The following is an 18,732-nucleotide window of genomic DNA, read 5'->3' as shown; positions in this document are numbered from 1 at the left end:
GGTTATTCCAGAGCTGTAGTTGAGGCAGACAGTCGTACAGTTAAGTTCACTCGCAGACGATATCTGCTTCCAAACCCCAACTTTTTGCCTTTCCCTCGCTGGAAGAAAAGTGGTCCAGTGCTTCATGCCGTTAACGTCCTGACCCGGCCCTCAAAAGTCTTCTAGCTGTCATCGAAAATGAAAATCCGATCATTGGGAAAGCCGAATTCATTGGTAGCGTCTATGGCGGTCGGCATACTCACTTCTGCGCAAATTAGGAAGGTGGCACTGGAATCTGCTAGTTGATATGCAAGCTCCCGAGCAACATATCCTGGATTTGCACAGGAGAAAGTGCCCTGCGCCATTATGCCCCCCATCAGAACGCATGGGAAACATACTGAATTGCCACTGAACAGGAGCACCCTATCGCCAGGTTTCAATCCAGCCTTTTGGAGAATAATTCCTAAGCGTCTCGACCATCGGCGGTGAGTTTGCATCGTAATGTAACGTTAATCTGGATCTCTAGTGTCGATAAATTAAATAGCTTCGGATTGGATCTGTAGGAGCTTGAAAAGGTATGTTGGAAGGTCAACCTCCGGGACTGGAATCCGGAAACGTAATTTATATAGCATATTGCCGGCCGCGCCAAGAACTTATGAAAGCGAAATTATTTTTTATGTTTATTTGGCCTAGGGCAAAGGGGGCACGATGACTTCCCAGCCATCTTGTTCAATTACATTCCAAAAGAGGAGATGTCTGTCGTCTAGCATGATGACCTCGGGCTATATCCCAAGGGTCCCCAACACCCGCTAAATCTAACCGTGGATGTGTATATGACTGATTGGTGGAACCGCCAAAACCCCACGTGATTCGAACCTTAACTCGTTAGGAGAGGAGATGATTAGTACCGAAATAGGGACTTTCGGAGAACTACCTGATACCCACAAAATGTGGTGACTTTGACTTTGACGCCAAGAAGTCGTCTCTGACATGACTTTGAGATGGCCCCCCTCATCTTGGTTCTCGAACTCGCGTCATCCTTCGAGTAGATGGCTACAGTCACAAGAATCAAAATTGTACCTTGAATCTTGTACCAAACTATTTCACTTGTCGGTTGTGTGTTTCATTCTTCCGGCTAGATCATTAGTATAGATAATTTAGCTTGGGTATTATCGTCTATTATTTCAATCTGTTAGCGAAGTATCCAGGTCTCTAGTACTCTTTGTATATCTAACCTGGCTATAGTTTTCCAAGCAATCGGCAACCAGGGTTTCAAAATAGGCTGAGCCTGGTAGGAAGTCGTCTCGTCGTAGGTGCAATTAATCTGGATTTAGTAAGGGTCCTGATGCGATTTGTCCTTAACAGCATTGCACTGTTTGTACATCGAAAGAAGACTCTAAATACAGTCAGACGGTATCAGAACATTGTAAAAATGTTGAAAGTGTTTCTACAGCCTCCGGAGAGGAACTGCAGCAGTATGAAGACCCAAATCATACAAGCTAGTACTAGTTCGTATGGCAGTCAGACCCTAAACGAGGAACGACCAGTTAAATTCGGGGATTGCAGATGCGTCCAAGTCTGGTTCTTCTTCGGCTCCCACTTCTGAGCATAGCGACGCATCGTCCACGCTTCGTCAACTTGCTTCATTTTGGCTTGTTGTGGATGGTAGTGAGGGCGAGAAGTCTCCGTTCTTTTCTCTACATTTTTGCGGATGGCCCGCGGGGGCTGAACCTGTTTTACGATGTCTCGCAACTCTTTGTCGTCGCTGGTGGTTTGAGCTTTGAGAAAAGCAAGGGAATTATCAGCGATCATGTCTGTCATGACTGGCGTGCGTGTAACGTATGTGTATTTCGAGAGATCCAGAGGGAGGCGAGGCTCTACTAGAGGGTCAAGATATGCTTCTTCACCCTTCGCAAGGAGTGTCTCAATGTCAACACTTTCGCCTGGGGCGATAGGGATAGGATTGGATGGAGTGATACAGTCCATATCGACCTCTTTACGTAGCACATGGTCGATATCCACCGCAGAAAAGTAGGCACAGGCCTGGGGCAGTTCATCCATACCCACCTGTTGGCTGAACATAGCACGTGTCCATATATTAGCCACCTGAAGAGCCATCGCGGTCCGGTATTTGTCTCGAACGCTAGAAATGTAGCGGATCTCGTCGTGAACAGTAATTGCAAGACGTGCATCAAGATCGAACCGTCGAATAAGATAGTCCATAGAGACTATAAGGAGATGAAGATAATCGACTCCGGATGACTGGATAGCCCAGTTAATCCTTGAAGTCATGAAGCCACCTTTGCTCAGATAACGTCGCATGAGTGCTTCAGTGATACCTGCGCCGAGGACCGGTGTACGAGGTCGCTCCTGCTCAGCGAAATCCTCCAGCTTATTGAAGACAAATGACTCCGTTCCGCCACGCCAGAACGGTCTGTCATTCAATACCTTGCGCGTGGTTTTCGCTCCTTTGGTCTCCTCATACAGCTTTCTAGCAGTAGAGTTTGTTTCTTGTTCACCCAACCCTGGATTGAACTGTCTGAGTAACTGTGACGCAAACTTCAATCCAGCCCCGTATATTCGTCCATAGTTGAATACCTTCGCGTCGTTACGCGATATCCCAAGAATGTTAGCCGTCCGCGAATGCAAGTCAGTCCCAGCTGCTTTAGTGCCGACGAGTGTCATAAACCCAAGTGCATTGCCCCCATGGAGTTGAAACTGCGCATCTCCAACCAGGCTTGCAATCCAAAGCTCCTCGGAATCCACGTCCGCACCCACGAAACAGTAACCTGGTGGGGCCTGAACCATCGATTTTAATTCAGATCCGACACGGTTCTTCTTGGCATTACTGGCCGTGAGCCACGTGTTCTCCACTGCTCTGCGAGTGATGGTACCCATCGGGATGACCTGAGGTAGAATGAAGCCGAGCTTCTTCTCGGCTTTCTTCACTGGTTTACCACCAGTGGCACGGATTATGTCGTCTTTGTAGACAACCATCTGAGACATGATACGGTCTCTAGCACTGACCCAGTACGAACAAGACGCGTTCATCTCCAAAGCTTCTTTCGCCAATGGAAATTCGGAAGACAGTCTGCCTTGCTCAAAATACTGGAGATAACCCTTAGCAAGAGGGTTTGCGCAACGCGCAAGTGGCCCGTCTTTGTGGGGTAATTTGAAGTAGATATGCTTCCTGTCGTCTCTGCGAGTCATGCTCGTTTCTTGAGACATGTCACATCCACTCAAGCTGGCATCAAAGTATTTCTGAGCCTCTTCTACAGGGACACGATATGTCCAGCCATACTTATCTGACCAAAACAATGGGTAGCCATCCCAAGCCAGGCGAAGCAAGATAGGAGACAGGCGAGTACGGACTGTCAAATTGATGGGTCCATCTTTCTTAGCAAACAAGTCCTTGTACCACATAGGTCTACCTGGCAATTTCTGTCGTGCAGCAGGTCGTGGAGGGTCACTCTTCTTCTTGCCCTTGACCATCTTGATGTCCTGTCCAGACCAGTCAAGCTGTCCTAGCCAGGGATCATGCTCCCATTGTTTGGGGTCTCCCTTAATACTTAGAGCTTTGTCTGCAAGCTCAATAAGCCGAGCTTGCACATCGTTAGAGCGTTTGAGATACGTCGCCTCGGCATTAGAAATGTATGCGTCCCAGGTCCCGTTGATGGGTAGAATCTCCGAGGCCATGAATCTGAGAGCTGCAAAGCTGACAGGGTGAGGACACGTGTCCAGGAATTGAGGCATTACCTTGTGGAACACTCTGTGCGTAATATGGACGTCCGCGGCACAGTAGTCTAGTAATTCATCCAATCTTCTAGCAATGCCGTCCCGATCCAGTTCTCCAAAGTGTTCGCGCTGAGCTTTATCAATCGTTATGTTACAATGAAATTTTGCAACATCGCGAAGTGAATTAATGGAGCTTTTGCTGACCCACAATTCTTCCTCTTCTTCAGTGAATTTATTCGATTCTAACAGATTAGCCAGTTCCGTACCATCGTCTGAGCCTGCGATCTTATCTCGAAGTTCCCGGCTCTTCTGGTGTTTCATCCATGTCGGCCGCTGCCGTGAGCACATTCCGTTGGTGGCAACGTGCAGAGACATTGTGTCTATAAAAAACGTCTTCGATTGTTTGATAGTATACTCCTCTGCCACTCGTGCTCGGTCATATCCAACGTTATGTCCAATAACAATCTTAGGCTTGTCTGGATCTCCAAGGGGTATCAAGTGGCGGTCTGTCTTTGATTCTTTCAATAACCAGGGTGATATCCATGCATACCATGCTGTGGGACTAGCGGCACATGCCATACATGCGAAAGACGTTTGTCTATACATGACTTCTACGTCAAATGTGAGCATAGATTCATTCGGCGCATCGACTGCTTCTGTTGTTCCGTCGCTGTTGTACTTTGTCCAACCGCTGCGACTCAACCATTTTCGAGGCCGAGGTGGAGAGTTTGCATACGCATACTTCTTTGCCATAGTCAGATATGGTTCTGCAATATCCATACCCAGTCTATGAAAGTGCTCATCAAGGGTTGCTCCCTGGATAGGTGGAAGATCGAAAGCGACAGGAGTGCTGGTGTCTTCATTTCTGCCCAGCAAGTCATGCTGCGCTAAATGTTTCTTCGACAGGTTCACGAGCTCTTCAGGAGGGGAGGTTCCCTTGCCTGGGAAGACTTGCGCGTGGACATGACTGCTTAGATGCTGTACACCTATCTCGTTGAAACGAGCCTCTGCAGGAACTGGATTTTGTCAGCTAACACGACTATACCGCGATGCAGATAGATCTAACCAGCCAGAGTTTTCTTCCTAGGGCTTCTTTGCACAACCTGTTTTGCGTAGCATCTTTGATGTAGATACCATCGCGGCGCAGGGTAGGATGGGGCAGGAAGCAGAAAATGAGAAGGGTAGGTAGCAGGAGTCCACACAGTAGAAGCAGAACGACAGGATCGCATAGTTTGCGGAGTGCTGTCAGTAGACTGTCATGGCGAGGAATGAAATAATGCTGTGACCAAGTAGGAGGTCTTTAGAGCCGAGTAACGACGGAAAAGTAGGTAGGGGTGAAAGGACGCCCGTAGATAGAAAGCATAATTAGGAGTTAATTAGTGCGAAATCCCCTAGGCTCTTGTGCGTATTCGATGAGCAACGCGGGGACGATAGCGCGTCATCCATCTGTCAGTTGCCCAAATCCTGTCACTCTTGGCACTTATTCATTCGGGTACACATCTGCCCGGACACTGTTACGTCTCTTCTATCTCTAGCGAATAGTCTGTTTATCATCATAACTATGTATACATATATATAGAAGTACATGCATGTGAAAAGCTCTACCTAGAACATAGAAGGAGCCACGGGTGCACTATTGCCAAGCGTAATAGGACTTGAGTTAAAAACAGATATTCGAACTACGTATGAACAGCAGCCTTGGACCCACAGGACTCCTACAAATAGCCTTGACTCTTACTGCCAAGAAGAGGAGAGTACTATTACCATTCCCGACTGATCATATCCTACCTCCAACCTCGTAACTTCAACCTCGCTATTGCCCTCTCAATACCTTCATCTGACCAGTATGCGCCGTCGATACCTATTATGTCAGCAGACGACAACATAGATGATATACATAATATCTCCCGGCACCCAGTCAGAAGCGATCATAACTCAGGTCCACATACCAATTTTCCCACATTCGGGAGACTCGATGGCTGGAGCTCAGTAGACAACTACGACTCCCTTCCTCAACGCTTCGCTGACACTGGGTGGGGCAGGCCATCGTTCTTTCACAATATTTTGAACCACGTCGAACTCAGGCGTACAGAGGAGCAAACCACGCAAGACTCGCAATCACAATCTCAACTATCACATGGAGCTGGCAATATCAATAATTCACCTCAAATACCGCACAGAAACAATTCCTACTTCACACCATTTTCTCCCACGGACATGCCCAACAACTCTCATAGCATCGTTGACCTCACTACACCCGTTCAAGGTGAATCTCAGGGGCAATCCTCTCCAATGTCTTCTCCAGAAGTCGGTCCATCCACAAAGCGTATAAGGAAGAACAACGGAGCTAGTCAAAGCAAATCGACCAGCTACGGTCAACAGTCCGTCATGAGTTCCGGTGACGAGGATCCACTTGTGAACGTAAGCCGTAAACAACAAGTTACGGCCATGACAGCACCAGAAGAGCAAATCGGAAAGCCTTTGCGAATGTCGAATCTTCGCTGCGTCATCTGCTTTGAGAGTCCGACGAACCTCGCCGTCACTACATGCGGTACGCACCCATCTTTTCCGCTCACCTTTCTCGTAGGTAGAACTAATATTATGACTGACGCAGGCCACTGGTTTTGTCATACGTGCATCATGGAAACCCTTATTGCTGGCGAGGCACGCGTTGCCGAAGGCGAAGCTCGCAGATCCCAGTGTCCGATTTGCCGGAAGACGCTCAATAGGCAGAAGGCGGCAGATGTTTTTCCTGCGCTGTTGATGAAGAAGGGCCAGGCTACGCAGCCAAGAAGGACTGGGCGTGTCACTACAAGGACATGAGTACTCCTGTGTTCGGGAAGGTGAGGGCGATATCTGGTGGCAAAAGTTTGGCGTTTAATCAGGGTGTGAGGAGTCGGTGATCTGTGTTTACATGGCTTGGTGTTATAGTAGATAAATGAGCTATCAAGTACGATAGTGACGGGCGCCTCCGATTTATACTGCTGGAGGTTGCCAAGAAGCTTCCAACGTGCATATCAACCGCAGGAGCCAATTTAAGCTTCTCGGTTGAGGCTCTCTCTCCGAGTGGATGATCACCATCAATTTCCGTATCTTATCTCGTACCTACATAATTGCGCAGATCACTGCATCGTGTTCCAATCCTTATGAATCCGGTTCGTAGCCACGTCAACGCTTTTACAACTCAGATAAGGCGTTCAGGCTCTTCTCGGACTGTCCCTTGATTCTCCATGTGCTGACCTCCACCTCGGGGAGACCCTTCGAGACATAGCAGGAATCTTCCTTCAAATTGACCTCCCACGACGGAGTGCAACAAGGTAACAATGATATTGACCGACGAAACACATGTGCCATCATAAAATCCACGCCAAACTTGCCTCAGCTTATGAAGCACTTGACTCTGAAGCCCAAGATCGTGGGAAGTTGCCTGGCAACGAAACACCAAGATATACATGTTGTGACGGCAAGGAAAGGAATGGATCCGGAAGAATCTTTGAACTAATGAGAGCATAGTCTTCCGAGAGAGAATGCGCTGATACCAAAGTCTGTATGAAGAGGGGACTCAAGGGCGACCTTTTAGGACCCTTGGAAATCGCTTTTGCAGCCCCAATGTCTCACGGATCCGATTATTGCCATCTATGGTGGTCAACAAAAAAGAGCGGTGACACTCAAGGGGAGCCCGTGCATCTGCCAACGTCACGTCCTTTCTATGAGTGATGCCTCGGCACGTCTATGCATGTGGTCCGCATGAGACTGTAACGCTTGTGCCATGACATGCGTAACTACTGTAACACGTTAGCGCTTTCCAAAGTTCGTCGATGTCAAAGTGATATACCCGGCCATACTCCAGCCTTCTCCAACATATACGCGGCGACCATCAGGAGTTTACTACCAAAACCATAATTTGAAAGATCGCATAAGCCAGGAACAGTCAAATTCTGGCCCATCTCATTCATGGATAGTTTCGCGTCTGACTGGGCTAGTATTCTTGAAAGCTTGTCAATCAGTTTTTTGTCTTCATCTTCCAACAAAATGATAGCAGGGACCTGATCCAAGTTTATCTCATCCTTTCCAAGGATACCAATAAATCTGCCGACCCTATCTTGTACAGATGCTACCCATTCAGCAAGGACCTGTGCGCATTCAAAAGTGCACATAGCTGACTGCAGGGGTAGCTCACGCGAAGTAAAGTCTGCAAAAGTCACTTTGAGTTCGACTGCCATCAATAACGAATCTGCGGCGAAAAACGCTGCTCGACGAAGATGCCGCTCGCGCTTGCTAGCCTTGCCGGAATGCTGGTCCAAGTTCTGTTCTTCGTCGGTAAAGTTCGGGATCTCAAGAGACATTGTTGTTGGATTCGTGTCCCCTTCGCTTCGTATGCCTTCCAAAGTATCTGTTGGGCTTAATTCGTCCAATCCTATGGCAATTTCATCCGCCATAGCGTCAAAGTCTCTCTGCCAGATCGATTCTTTGGTACGACCGATATCTACAAACAGCCGTACGTATGCACAGTCCAACAAAGGAATGCTATCAGCAGACAATGGCCCAAACGGATTGGGTCGCTCGAGGCTATGCTGAGGATTCGAATTCCAGGCTTCTTGCCAAGCCTGTAACGCAGGTTGTACTTGTGAGATCATCGCATCGGTCTCTTGACTCTTCCACTGACGAGAAGTGTGCCGATTTCTAGTTTCCCATATGTACACGTGTAGAGCATTGATCAAGACGTAGCATCCGAAGGTGCTAGGTCTTAAGGGAGTTTGTCCAGTAGCACCGTATGGTTCCTGCTGTCTATTGCTTGCTTGCAACAAGTAGCTTAGGGCATGAGCAAACGACAGGTTTCTTCGTCCAGCAGTTGTTGGACCGCTAAGAGTTCCCCAGACCTGTGAGCTATTTGCGGTCCACAAATCTTCGTCGCATGGTAGGTCCAGGCGAATTTCGGAATTCAAAATTCTCGGCTGATGTGCGTAAGCGGTCACCAACAGACTAGAGAGGACGAACACTGCGTAGAATGTTCTTTTACGCTCCTCGTGGTCTTTCCAACGTAACCATTGTTGATGCAAGTCGCTCGAGTGTGATATTCCAGCCATGTTCACATCGCCATCAAAGAGATCGTTGCTATCATATGATACATCATCCAGGGGGTCAGGACCTGCCTTGTCCAAACCACAGGACTTGCATAGGCTCACCAAGGCGGCACAATGTGTCGTTGCGACTTCTGCAGCCGTTTTATTGCCACAATTATGCCCATAAACCAAATTGAGTAGCATAGCTTGTATGAGCCACAAAGGAGCCTCCTGACCCTGTGGATTCAGATTTTGTGAAGCAACGGCGGAAATGCCCGCTTTTCTTCTTTCTTCTAGATAGAACATTATCAGTCTTTTAGCTGAGTCGAACAGCTCAGTAGCGACCTCGTGCTCAAATTCGTATAGGGCGCCAATGGCAGCCATGGCAAGGATGAGACATCCGCCACCACCTACGATGCCCTCGTTCGTAAATGGTGCGTTATGAACCGTACTATTGAAAGTAGCACTATCGAAGGACAGTGTCGGGATATGAAGAAATGGTAAGTGGGGGTGAAAATACTGTATGTATGCGTTGACGAAACGTTGTAGATCGATGGTCGTTGGCAATGAGGCGAGTTGAGGTACCGGTTTAGACAGCCCATTCGATGATAAAGGCGAGCTTGTTGTTGGTTGTGAATATTTCCGGTGGGTATGTCCGTAGCCTTGTGCCTGGGATAGGGTCATGACCAATGCCTGCCTTGTAGTGTCGGTAATAGAGTCTGACGATATCGAAGTTATAGAGCTGTGCCGTGCACTTCCATTCATGGATGAAGAGCCCACACTCGGACTCTCAGAATTAATGGTGAGTGGGGCAGTTTGGTGGTAATGGTGCTGCACGCCTGGAATCCTGTGTAAACCAGTCGTAGGACTCATCGTTGGAAGGGGTGGAGGTGACGAGAGGCTAAACTCATGCGGAATGTTTTGATCTTGTCCTTCCCTGGGTGATGTGATACTCATATGATTCATCAGCTCCGGCGCAAACGCAGCACCTATCGTGTCTAGATTGAAAGAAGGCTGAACCATAGAGGTCGGTGTCGATAGCGCGTTGTGCCACATAGCTGCTGACGCCTGAGTTGAATTATTGGAACCATCAATCATGACTTCGCTAAAGCCACTTTGAGTGGTGTTGCTCATGGCGCTTGGAGATGACTCGTCAATGGCGTGTTCAGTTGGCCCCGGTCCAGCCATTGTCATAGACTGGTCGAATCCAGCAGTCCAATCAAAGGATTCATCTTCGTCCATGGATTGTCCGGTAAATTGATGCATATTCTGGAACGGAGAGGCTGAATTATGAAATTGTAGCTGGGCAGGGTTGATGGTCGAACCGCCACCAAAGATCTGGTCTATCTCAAAGGTGTCCGCATGAAAGCCATGTATTGGAGGGGCCGTACGGAGACCTCCACCCAAGTCCAACCCCAATTGCGTGTCGAGCTTCGGGAGACCGTGGTTGGTCAAGTGATGTCCAACACTTCCAACGAACCCCCGATAATCATAATCATGTATAGAGGGGAATCCGGCCATGCTGGAATGATGGCTATGGCCTCCATGTGTTCCATGATTCCTTTGTGCCATGCCGTTTGTAGCCAGAAAATTGTTCAACCCTGCTGCATCAATATGACTAATTGTGTTTGCTCGAGGCCGCACAGATGGGTTTGCTCCTCCTACGAGACTGCCTGCTATTGAATTCTTGCGCACTCGTGCAGAGCCGGTTGCAGGCATTCCACTTGTGCTTTCCCTTCGAGCACTTCTTGGCCTTAAGGACGTTTCGCCCTGTTTATGCAGCTTCTGCTGATGGCGCAGAAGTAGATCTCGGCGCGCAAAGCAGCGTGTGCATTGTGGGCATTCAAAAGGCTTCTCCTTCGTGTGCGACCGCTCATGTCGTTTCAAATGCTCCAACCGCGCGAATGATCTACCACATGTCGTACAACCGTGGGGACGCGGTTTGTCGGTCTTCGGTAGCGGAAAATTGTTTCCTGGCTCGGTTTTGGTGATTATTGTAGTTACTAATTGGAAGGACATTGTAAGCCAGGGTAGCTACTAGTTTACGGAGATGTGACATTACCTGTATTGGCAGCACTGTTCCCACTGCTCGCAGGGTCGTTTGAACTCGCAGGCAACATCGGGTATTGTACAGATTCAACACGCTAGAAGTTGTTGCCTTGTTTAACCAACACAGCCTCCTAGGCAATCCAACTAGAGGCTCTTTTCCAATAAGGCACGTGTGGCAGAATACAAGAGGTCTCGGTAGAACACAATGGGCCTCTGGTATACATATATATATGAATGTGTATGACAGGGTTTGCAAGGGAATGAGGCTGGAGACCGATCCAGTATATTATGTACGAATACCAGCGGGATCCTCTCGAGTGAAGGTCTCGAAAAGTAAATAATAACAACAAACGTATGTTTCTGAGTGAGATATCTCATAGGAAAGATCAATCTGATGCACTGCGCAGGCCTTGATCCGATCTTGAGCCAGTGTTTCGAAAGTTGGGGGCAACCAGGAGTTCCACTATCATACAGAGTATGAACTTGGGAGAGAGATGAAATAATGAGCCGATGGAACAGAGTGTGACGTGAGACAGAGAGGAAACAAGAGGGTAGAGTAGACGAAATGAAGAGGTAGAATCGAAGTAGGCCGAACTGAATTCACCGGAAGGAGTTGCTGCAGTTCCGCGACCGTCGACGTCTCTCACTTCAGAAGCGTCGTACACAGCCAGTCACAATCTCTCTCTATCTCTCCTCCCCACTCTCTATCTCGCTCTTTATCTCGCTCACTAATTTCTTTCTCCTCCTACGGCACAGGCCACGGCGCCTGCAAAGACAGAGTAGAACGGCGAAGCCGGGCTAGTGAAGAGCGCACAGTGTCGCGAAACTGACGTGCGGGTTCGGAAGAACCAGATGTAACGATGCGTAACAAGGTAGATGAAGATGATAACCCAGATCGAGTCAAAGACGCTGAATTGTGGTCCCAAATTCGGTTGTGTTCGAGCAAGGTCTTCAGAGGGCCGAAGCCGTTGTTGACAAGAAGTCAAGAACAAACGTTGCGCGGACGTGACCTGGTCAATTGACAGACAGCCCACGCACAATTGCGAGGTGGTGGGTATAGATAAAAGGAGCTACCACTGTGCGCATGCGAAAACAATACAAACACATTGAAAGGGCAATAGATTGAAGAGTAGAGGTAGAACGGTAAAGAGCTGGCGACGAGATTGTGGCGTGGAGCGCTGTGTAGAGGCGGAATCCGGGGAAGTCAATCGATCACTGCGCGGCTGGGCTGTTAGTGTCTCTAGCTTCTGCAGATGTTTCGGATTGGCTACAACTGTCGAGCTCTAGCCGACAGCGGCCGAATTTCAATGCTGGCTGAGTCCTGCAAGAGACCCTTGGGGAGAGGGGAGGGGGAGGGGGGGGTAGGGCGGGGTGACCTGTCCGCAAGGTTCATCTTCTACACAGTAATTAGGTAGGTACCTAGGCAGATCGTTGTAAGAAGATGAAAAGACAGGGTCCATACACAGTACTTATTTGTCGCCAGATAGTACATTCCCACGGCCATGAACTGTCTGTGTGTTAGTACATACTTTGATTGTGACGCTGCTGCGCGTGTATTCATCCGACTCGGGAGAAGTGCGAACAAGTGTTCAGTCAAATCCATGAGCCAGGTGGTCACATACCACGTGTTTTGTCTCCGACTATGCTTGACGAGCTACGCTCTCTCGAGCATCAACGATCCACACTGCTGACGATGCCATGTTGGCAGCAAACACACACTTTTAACAAGGCCCGGACATAGTCACGGGCCTGCACCTCGTGCATATCAAAATCGGCAATTGCTTCTTATTGGCTATGTGCACGGCTACACACTGCCCTCCTGGCCGAAACATTCGACCGCTGATTATTCATGCTATTTTGCTTTCTCTGCCTTCAAGTGCTCTGTTTAAGGTGGGAAATACCTACCTGGTACGTGCCTGAGTCGTCAAAGACTCTCGGCCCAGGAGTTCGGTGCAGGGGTTCGTGGAGCTGCCCGCTGATCAAGAACCGAGATGCACCAAGGGCTATAGACTGTGGACTCGATCGGATGTTAGGACATGTGGATACACTCACGGGTATCCAACGGGATGCTTAGGAAACACTTAGCCACCCGACAACCGGTCATATCACAAGAAGCGGTAATTTTCGATGCATCATCTAGACAACCCACATGTAGTACTCAGTAGCTGATGAAGGTCCACAGTGGTTCATGGTTCTCACAGCCTGCGGGACAGCCAGAACCTAGAAATAGAGAGCCCATGACACACAGTAGACCAATTCTAGTCTAGCAGGGCTCCAGAACGGCGGGTCTGCGTGATTCCAAGAAGGCAGTAGTGTCTCCACCTCTTCTTTGACCCGCATCCATCGACCATCGACAACGCACAGCCGCAGCCCTGGCACCTGACCGTTCAAAACCCTCTCTATGAGGCCACGTACGAATCATGTCTTCGTGACTCAACTACATATACTATGAGACGAAGACCATCGAAGACCACGGGAGAATTAGAAGTCTGACGGGCTGGACGTGTGACGACATCTGCCTGGTGGAAGCGACTGCCTAGTCTCTTATCCTACATAAGGGCCTGTCACCTCTAGTCTCTGCCTCGTCGATAGCTCTACCTGTTAATGGGCGCGAGTCTTGAGAAGACCTAGTTTGCAGAGTTACAAAGCTCATTCACCCGGGGGAGGGGGCAGGGACTGAGGCGGGAAAGCTACCTGATCGAAGGAAGTGGTCAGGGACTATCCCAGCCCCAGCATTCATTCAGGTCTGTACGGTGCTCTGGCCCCCGAACGGTCCGTGGCCTTTACTGTCCTTTACTCTTCAATCCTTCCCTAGATGATTATAGTCGGTCATGTGGGCACGAGGTTAACTACTTGTATAACCTCTCTCTCTCTCTCTCTCTCTTTTAACTATATAGATATATATGTATGTTCTGGTCTACTAATTAGTCACGTGACTTCGGCCTATATTAAAATAGATGTTTAATTTATTATTTTGAATATATATATATATATATATATATATATAGATCTCTAGACTATCGAGTAGAGTTTATTATATAATATAATATAATTATTTAGTTTCGTATAGTATAGCTTTTAAAACTAAAATAAAATATATAGAGAGAGATAAGCCTAGTCTAGTATAGTGTTATAAATATTTTTATTTCAATAGTCTAGACTATAGTTATAATATAATATAAATACTAGACAAGAATGGAGGGATCTTATATTATTATACGGATTTTGCCATAGACTTAATTAACCCGATTCCCTGGTCTCTTAGCTTGTATTTTTGTATCTTCCCACTCGGTGTCTTCGGAAACTCGCCAAAGTCTTCTGCCCAGAACACGTACTTTGGTACTAAATGATGGCTTAATCGCTCTCGGACCCATGTCCTCACTTCTTCAGCTGTCGGGTCTTTCCCCTCCCTATCACTCGCGTGCAGCGCTTCAGAGGAACGAGAGTTGGGTACTATAAAGGCTGCTACAGCTTCACCGTAGTGTTCGTCAGGCATCCCGACAACCGAAACCTCAGATATTGATGGATGTGCGAAGAGACAATTTTCTATCTCAAGTGGATGGATATTCTCACCGCCACGGATAATAATGTCTTTAATACGGCCTGTAATACGCACGTAGCCATCGGGGGACATAGAAGCCTCGTCACCAGTCTAGTGTATACCGTTAGCAGGCCTGATCGAGGAGTTTCTAGTTATTCCCTACATGCATCCACATCTTTCCCATCTCGTCAGGCACGAGAACCTCTTTCGTCCGTATATCATCCCGCCAGTATCCACCCATAACGTTATAACCACTAACAGCCAATTCTCCTCGCTCATCAACACCTAAGGTTTTTGACCAGTCGCTGGGATCCACAATCTTCGCCTCGACATGAGACAGCGGCCGACCGACGCTGTCAATACGCCTTTCTAGAGGGTCATCTGTCGTTGTCTGGCAACTCACCGGCGAGGTCTCTGTCATACCATAACATATTGTAAGATCTGTGAGATTGAGCACCATATGGAGTTTCTTCATGAGCTCGGAAGGTACCGGGGAACCCGCTGCAATTCCGGTGCGCAGATATTGAAAGCCCTCGTGAAGAATTGTGCCATCGGCAAGCAATTCCAGGCAGGCTGTGAACATCGTGGGTACACCATATAGTGCAGTAGCGCGGTACTCTTGCACTGATCTGAGAGTCGCAAGAGGATCGAAGGCTTCAGTCGGGAACACGATGCTGGAGCCGTGGGTTGCAGTCGCCTGATATCCCAACACGCTGCCAAAGCAATGGAAAAGAGGAGGCGGACAGCATACAACATCCTTCTCGGTAAGAAGCATCCGATCTCCGATAGCCTTACCATTGTTTAGAATGTTTCTATGAGACAAACATGCCGCCTTCGGCGTACTGGTTGTCCCACTGGTGAACTGGATGTTCACTGTCTCGCTGGGATCAAGCTCTGAGGTGAGCAAGACATCGTACCGGCCGCCATCCTCTTCTACCTGGCCCCAGGGCGTTAGAGATCTAAACTTATCTGTATCTATGCGACCCTGTGAATTATCGACAAATACAACACTTTTCAAAGAAGGGACGAGCTCTGACTCCAACCTTGACGATGTAATACCTGGGATCATCTGCTGTAGCATAGGAATGTTAGACCTTGGCTCTTTGCGTGGTAGATTTGTTTCGAGACCAACGACGAGTTGTGTTGCTGAGAGGTGGGTAAGTGCAGCAATGACTTGGGTGACATTGAAGGCAGGATTCAGGGGTACCTATATCTGTTACCGTCAGGTCATTCGCCATGCTGATCGCTGTTCAGGACGCACGAGGATTGCTCCAAGTTTATAGAGCGAATATGTGATCTGACACCATTAGCAGAGCGTCCGCTCAAGTTGAATGAGTAATGCGTACTACTGCAAATTCAATGTTGTTTCCTAGAAACACGGCCACTCTATCGCCTTTCTTGATACCTCTTTTCACCAGACCTCGCGCTATCTCGCTGCTCTGCCGGTCCAGATCGGCATACGACAGGGTCTTCTGCTGATGACGGGAATGAACCCTGGCTATGTCAATTGTGAAACTCGTTTTCATGCATGAAGTTGTGATTGTTTACGCTGGTCGATCTCCATGACGGCTAACTATATCGGCAAAGTTCTCACTGATGGTTTGTTCCAGAAGTGGTGGCTAATTGTCAGAGACGTATTAGTATGCAGTATCAGGCCACTTCACTATTGATGTTACTTGCTCTAGCGGTACTTACCTCACTGGGCCCAACAGTATGAGCTCTTGTCAACAGCCCACGGTTTGATAAGCGGACGATGTGACGCGAAACGCCAGAAATGGCTATAGGTTCTACTCCTGTCTTGCATTCCCGCAATAGTGTCCTAGGCGATATTCTTATCATATTGATGAGCTAGACAAGCAGTGGCAGTCGAGCGCGTGGGCAAAAGTCGGTTCCTAAAAATGTAAGGTGTAGCCCGCGGTCAATCAACGGATTACTAGTAATATATTAGTAATATAGTCTATCATAGTCTTACATATTGTAAGACTAGAAAGTACTATCTCTCTTATATCTCTATATATTAGATTAACTATATTAAGTCTACTATATAATTAGACTATATAATCTAATTTCTACTTATTAGAAATTAATCTTTATATATAAGAGTAATAGTACTTTATCTAATCCTTCTCGCAGTGGTCTAAGTTTACTAAGATAAACCATAATGGACTGACTAGAGTGGTCCATCTACATCTATTGTAGTGCACGTCCTAACAACATCCTGCATTCCTATTCTACTTACTAACCGCATGCATGCCTAAAGATGTCTCTGTTCCCGGGTCAGCTGCTTATGTACAAGTCGCCGACGATCATCCGCCATCAGACAATTCATATGGTTTCGGCTCCATCATCCCGCCCCTAGGCCCGCCTGTTCAAACACCCTCACAGAGCCCTGCTCATCTTTCTCGAATACCACCTTCAAGCCAAGCTACCGACAGACAACCTATAGACGCACAAGAAGCGAAGAACGATCAGGCGTATTGCAGTGAACAAGACAACTTTGAGGACTGGTGCGATAGCAACGACGAGATGCCCTCAGATCTTAGGCCGCCATATCGGGCGAACGATTCACAATCCGGTAACCAACCTCTACTTAAGAATAAAATTGCTGGTTATGGATCCCCTCCACGGCTAGTGATATCTCGACGGTCTACATTCCGCGAAAGAGATCTTGAATTGGAAGCTAGGCGGGCAACTAAGAAGAGATATGCGTATGCAGCAGCATTTCTGTTGCTAAGTCTTGTCAGCTTTGTAGTTCAGACAGAGACAGCAGTATACATCCAACACGAGTTGAAATGGAACAAGGCATATTGCATGTTGTCAGTAAATTGGTGCTCGAGTCTGAGGTTCCATATAATCACTGACGAAGTATTGCCAATAGATACTTCACCCACGGGTCCTGGTTCCTCTTATGGCCTGTGCAACTCTTGATCCTTCGTGTAAAAGCTTGGAACCAGCCATGGAGCACCTTTTGGAGACGGCATGTTCAAAACTTACGGCAAACAGCTCAAATGATTGAGCATAATACACTACGTCCGGCCGGACGCGCAGTCACCATATCGCCGGTGCTGTATATGCTCAAGACGACAGCTTTTATAACGTGTGCGCTGACGATTGCGGGCGGGAGTTGGTACGTCGCCGTCGACTACACAACTGCTAGTGATCTGACAGCTATATACAACTGCTCAGCCTTCTTTGCGTACGTCTTCAGTGTTCCGCTTCTACATGAGAGGGTACGGTTGTCAAAAATAGTGGCAGTACTGGTGGCTATCTTGGGAGTACTTGTTTTGGCATATGGAGAGAGCACTCCAGCTAAGCATGGTGACCAGTCTGGACGAGGTGCTGGTGGGAACACGGCGATGTCTTCTTCACATGAGGCGCAAAACCGAATTTTCGGCAACCTCGTCATAGGACTTGGAAGCGTCCTATATGGGCTGTACGAGGTTTTGTATAAGAAGCTTGCTTGTCCTCCTGACGGATGCAGTCCCGGCCGCAGCATGATATTCGCCAACGCCTTTGGTAGTGCCATTGGCTGCTTCACCCTAGTTGTGCTTTGGGTCCCATTACCTATCCTCCATTATACAGGTTGGGAGAAATTCGAGCTACCATACGGGAAAGCTGGTTGGCTGATGGCCATCTCTGTACTTGCTAATGCTAGTAAGTGCTGGTAGCCCTCGAATCATGGTTATGACTAACGAAAACCACAGCGTTCTCTGGGTCTTTCCTTGTTCTAATAAGCTTAACGTCTCCGGTCTTGTCCTCGGTGGCGGCCTTGTTAACTGTGTTCATCGTTACTCTACTGGATGAACTCTTACCACCACCTCTCCACTCTGATCTTACTTTCGTCGCGCTGGTTGGAGGCGTTCTTATTATTATAGCATTTACGATGCTTGGTTACGCATCATATAAAGAGATAGAGGAAGAAAAATATAGAAAGATACCTAATGATATTGAAGAGAGTAACCAAGACGATTAGTAGATATTTATATGGTACTATATACTATATTATATATGTCTATAGTATAAGTTCTTAAATTAATCGACTTTATAGTCTTATAGATAAAATATATAGTTATAAACTAGAGATTATATCTACTATTCTATTATATATAATATATAAAGTTATATAGAATAAGAGTCTAGCTCTACTCTATTCTATAGAATTATATACTCTAGTACTCTATAGAAGAGTTCTAGTTCTACTTTACTCTAGAGCTATTCTATCTCTACTATACTCTAGAGATAATTAATACTATTCTATTCTAGAGACTAGATATAAGAATTATAGACGTAGAATAGTAGTCTAATAGGTTATAGAAGGATTTAGAAATATATTTAAAAGGGTAGTCTACTCTTATAATAAGATTA

General features: G+C 47.4%; 5 protein-coding genes across 5 annotated transcripts; 2 read left to right on the top strand and 3 right to left on the bottom strand.

The window, feature by feature from the left end:
- Positions 1-1,500: 1,500 nt before the first annotated feature.
- On the bottom strand, positions 1,501-4,943 carry EJ05DRAFT_499830 (DNA polymerase gamma; the record flags this gene model as incomplete). Its single annotated transcript, XM_033746903.1, has 2 exons — positions 1,501-4,730; positions 4,781-4,943. 2 exons carry the CDS (start codon positions 4,941-4,943, stop codon positions 1,501-1,503), a joined length of 3,393 nt encoding a protein of 1,130 aa, XP_033600751.1.
- A 621-nt stretch (positions 4,944-5,564) lies between these two features.
- Positions 5,565-6,957, top strand: EJ05DRAFT_475629 (uncharacterized protein). Its single transcript, XM_033743846.1, has 2 exons — positions 5,565-6,265; positions 6,329-6,957. Exons 1-2 carry the CDS (start codon positions 5,932-5,934, stop codon positions 6,535-6,537), a joined length of 543 nt encoding a protein of 180 aa, XP_033600750.1. The 5' UTR covers positions 5,565-5,931; the 3' UTR covers positions 6,538-6,957.
- Positions 6,958-7,360: 403 nt separating this feature from the next.
- EJ05DRAFT_346401 (uncharacterized protein) lies at positions 7,361-11,291 on the bottom strand. The gene is made up of 3 exons (XM_033740970.1): positions 10,840-11,291; positions 7,560-10,780; positions 7,361-7,499 (listed from the first exon to the last, which is right to left on the bottom strand). Exons 1-3 carry the CDS (start codon positions 10,895-10,897, stop codon positions 7,497-7,499), a joined length of 3,282 nt encoding a protein of 1,093 aa, XP_033600749.1. The 5' UTR covers positions 10,898-11,291; the 3' UTR covers positions 7,361-7,496.
- A 2,664-nt stretch (positions 11,292-13,955) lies between these two features.
- EJ05DRAFT_531523 (acyl-CoA synthetase/AMP-acid ligase-like protein II) lies at positions 13,956-16,206 on the bottom strand (the record flags this gene model as incomplete). Its single annotated transcript, XM_033749033.1, has 6 exons — positions 13,956-14,478; positions 14,531-15,574; positions 15,629-15,664; positions 15,714-15,861; positions 15,916-15,986; positions 16,063-16,206. 6 exons carry the CDS (start codon positions 16,204-16,206, stop codon positions 14,041-14,043), a joined length of 1,881 nt encoding a protein of 626 aa, XP_033600748.1. The 3' UTR covers positions 13,956-14,040.
- A 190-nt stretch (positions 16,207-16,396) lies between these two features.
- On the top strand, positions 16,397-18,449 carry EJ05DRAFT_475628 (uncharacterized protein). The gene is made up of 3 exons (XM_033743845.1): positions 16,397-17,183; positions 17,246-18,021; positions 18,072-18,449. Exons 1-3 carry the CDS (start codon positions 16,618-16,620, stop codon positions 18,338-18,340), a joined length of 1,611 nt encoding a protein of 536 aa, XP_033600747.1. The 5' UTR covers positions 16,397-16,617; the 3' UTR covers positions 18,341-18,449.
- The last annotated feature ends 283 nt before the right edge of the window (positions 18,450-18,732 follow it).

This window comes from Pseudovirgaria hyperparasitica (assembly GCF_010093815.1).
Source record: "Pseudovirgaria hyperparasitica strain CBS 121739 unplaced genomic scaffold EJ05scaffold_7, whole genome shotgun sequence".
In the NCBI taxonomy this organism is placed as follows: domain Eukaryota; kingdom Fungi; phylum Ascomycota; class Dothideomycetes; order Acrospermales; family Acrospermaceae; genus Pseudovirgaria; species Pseudovirgaria hyperparasitica.
This window is presented reverse-complemented; position numbering and strand designations above follow the sequence as displayed.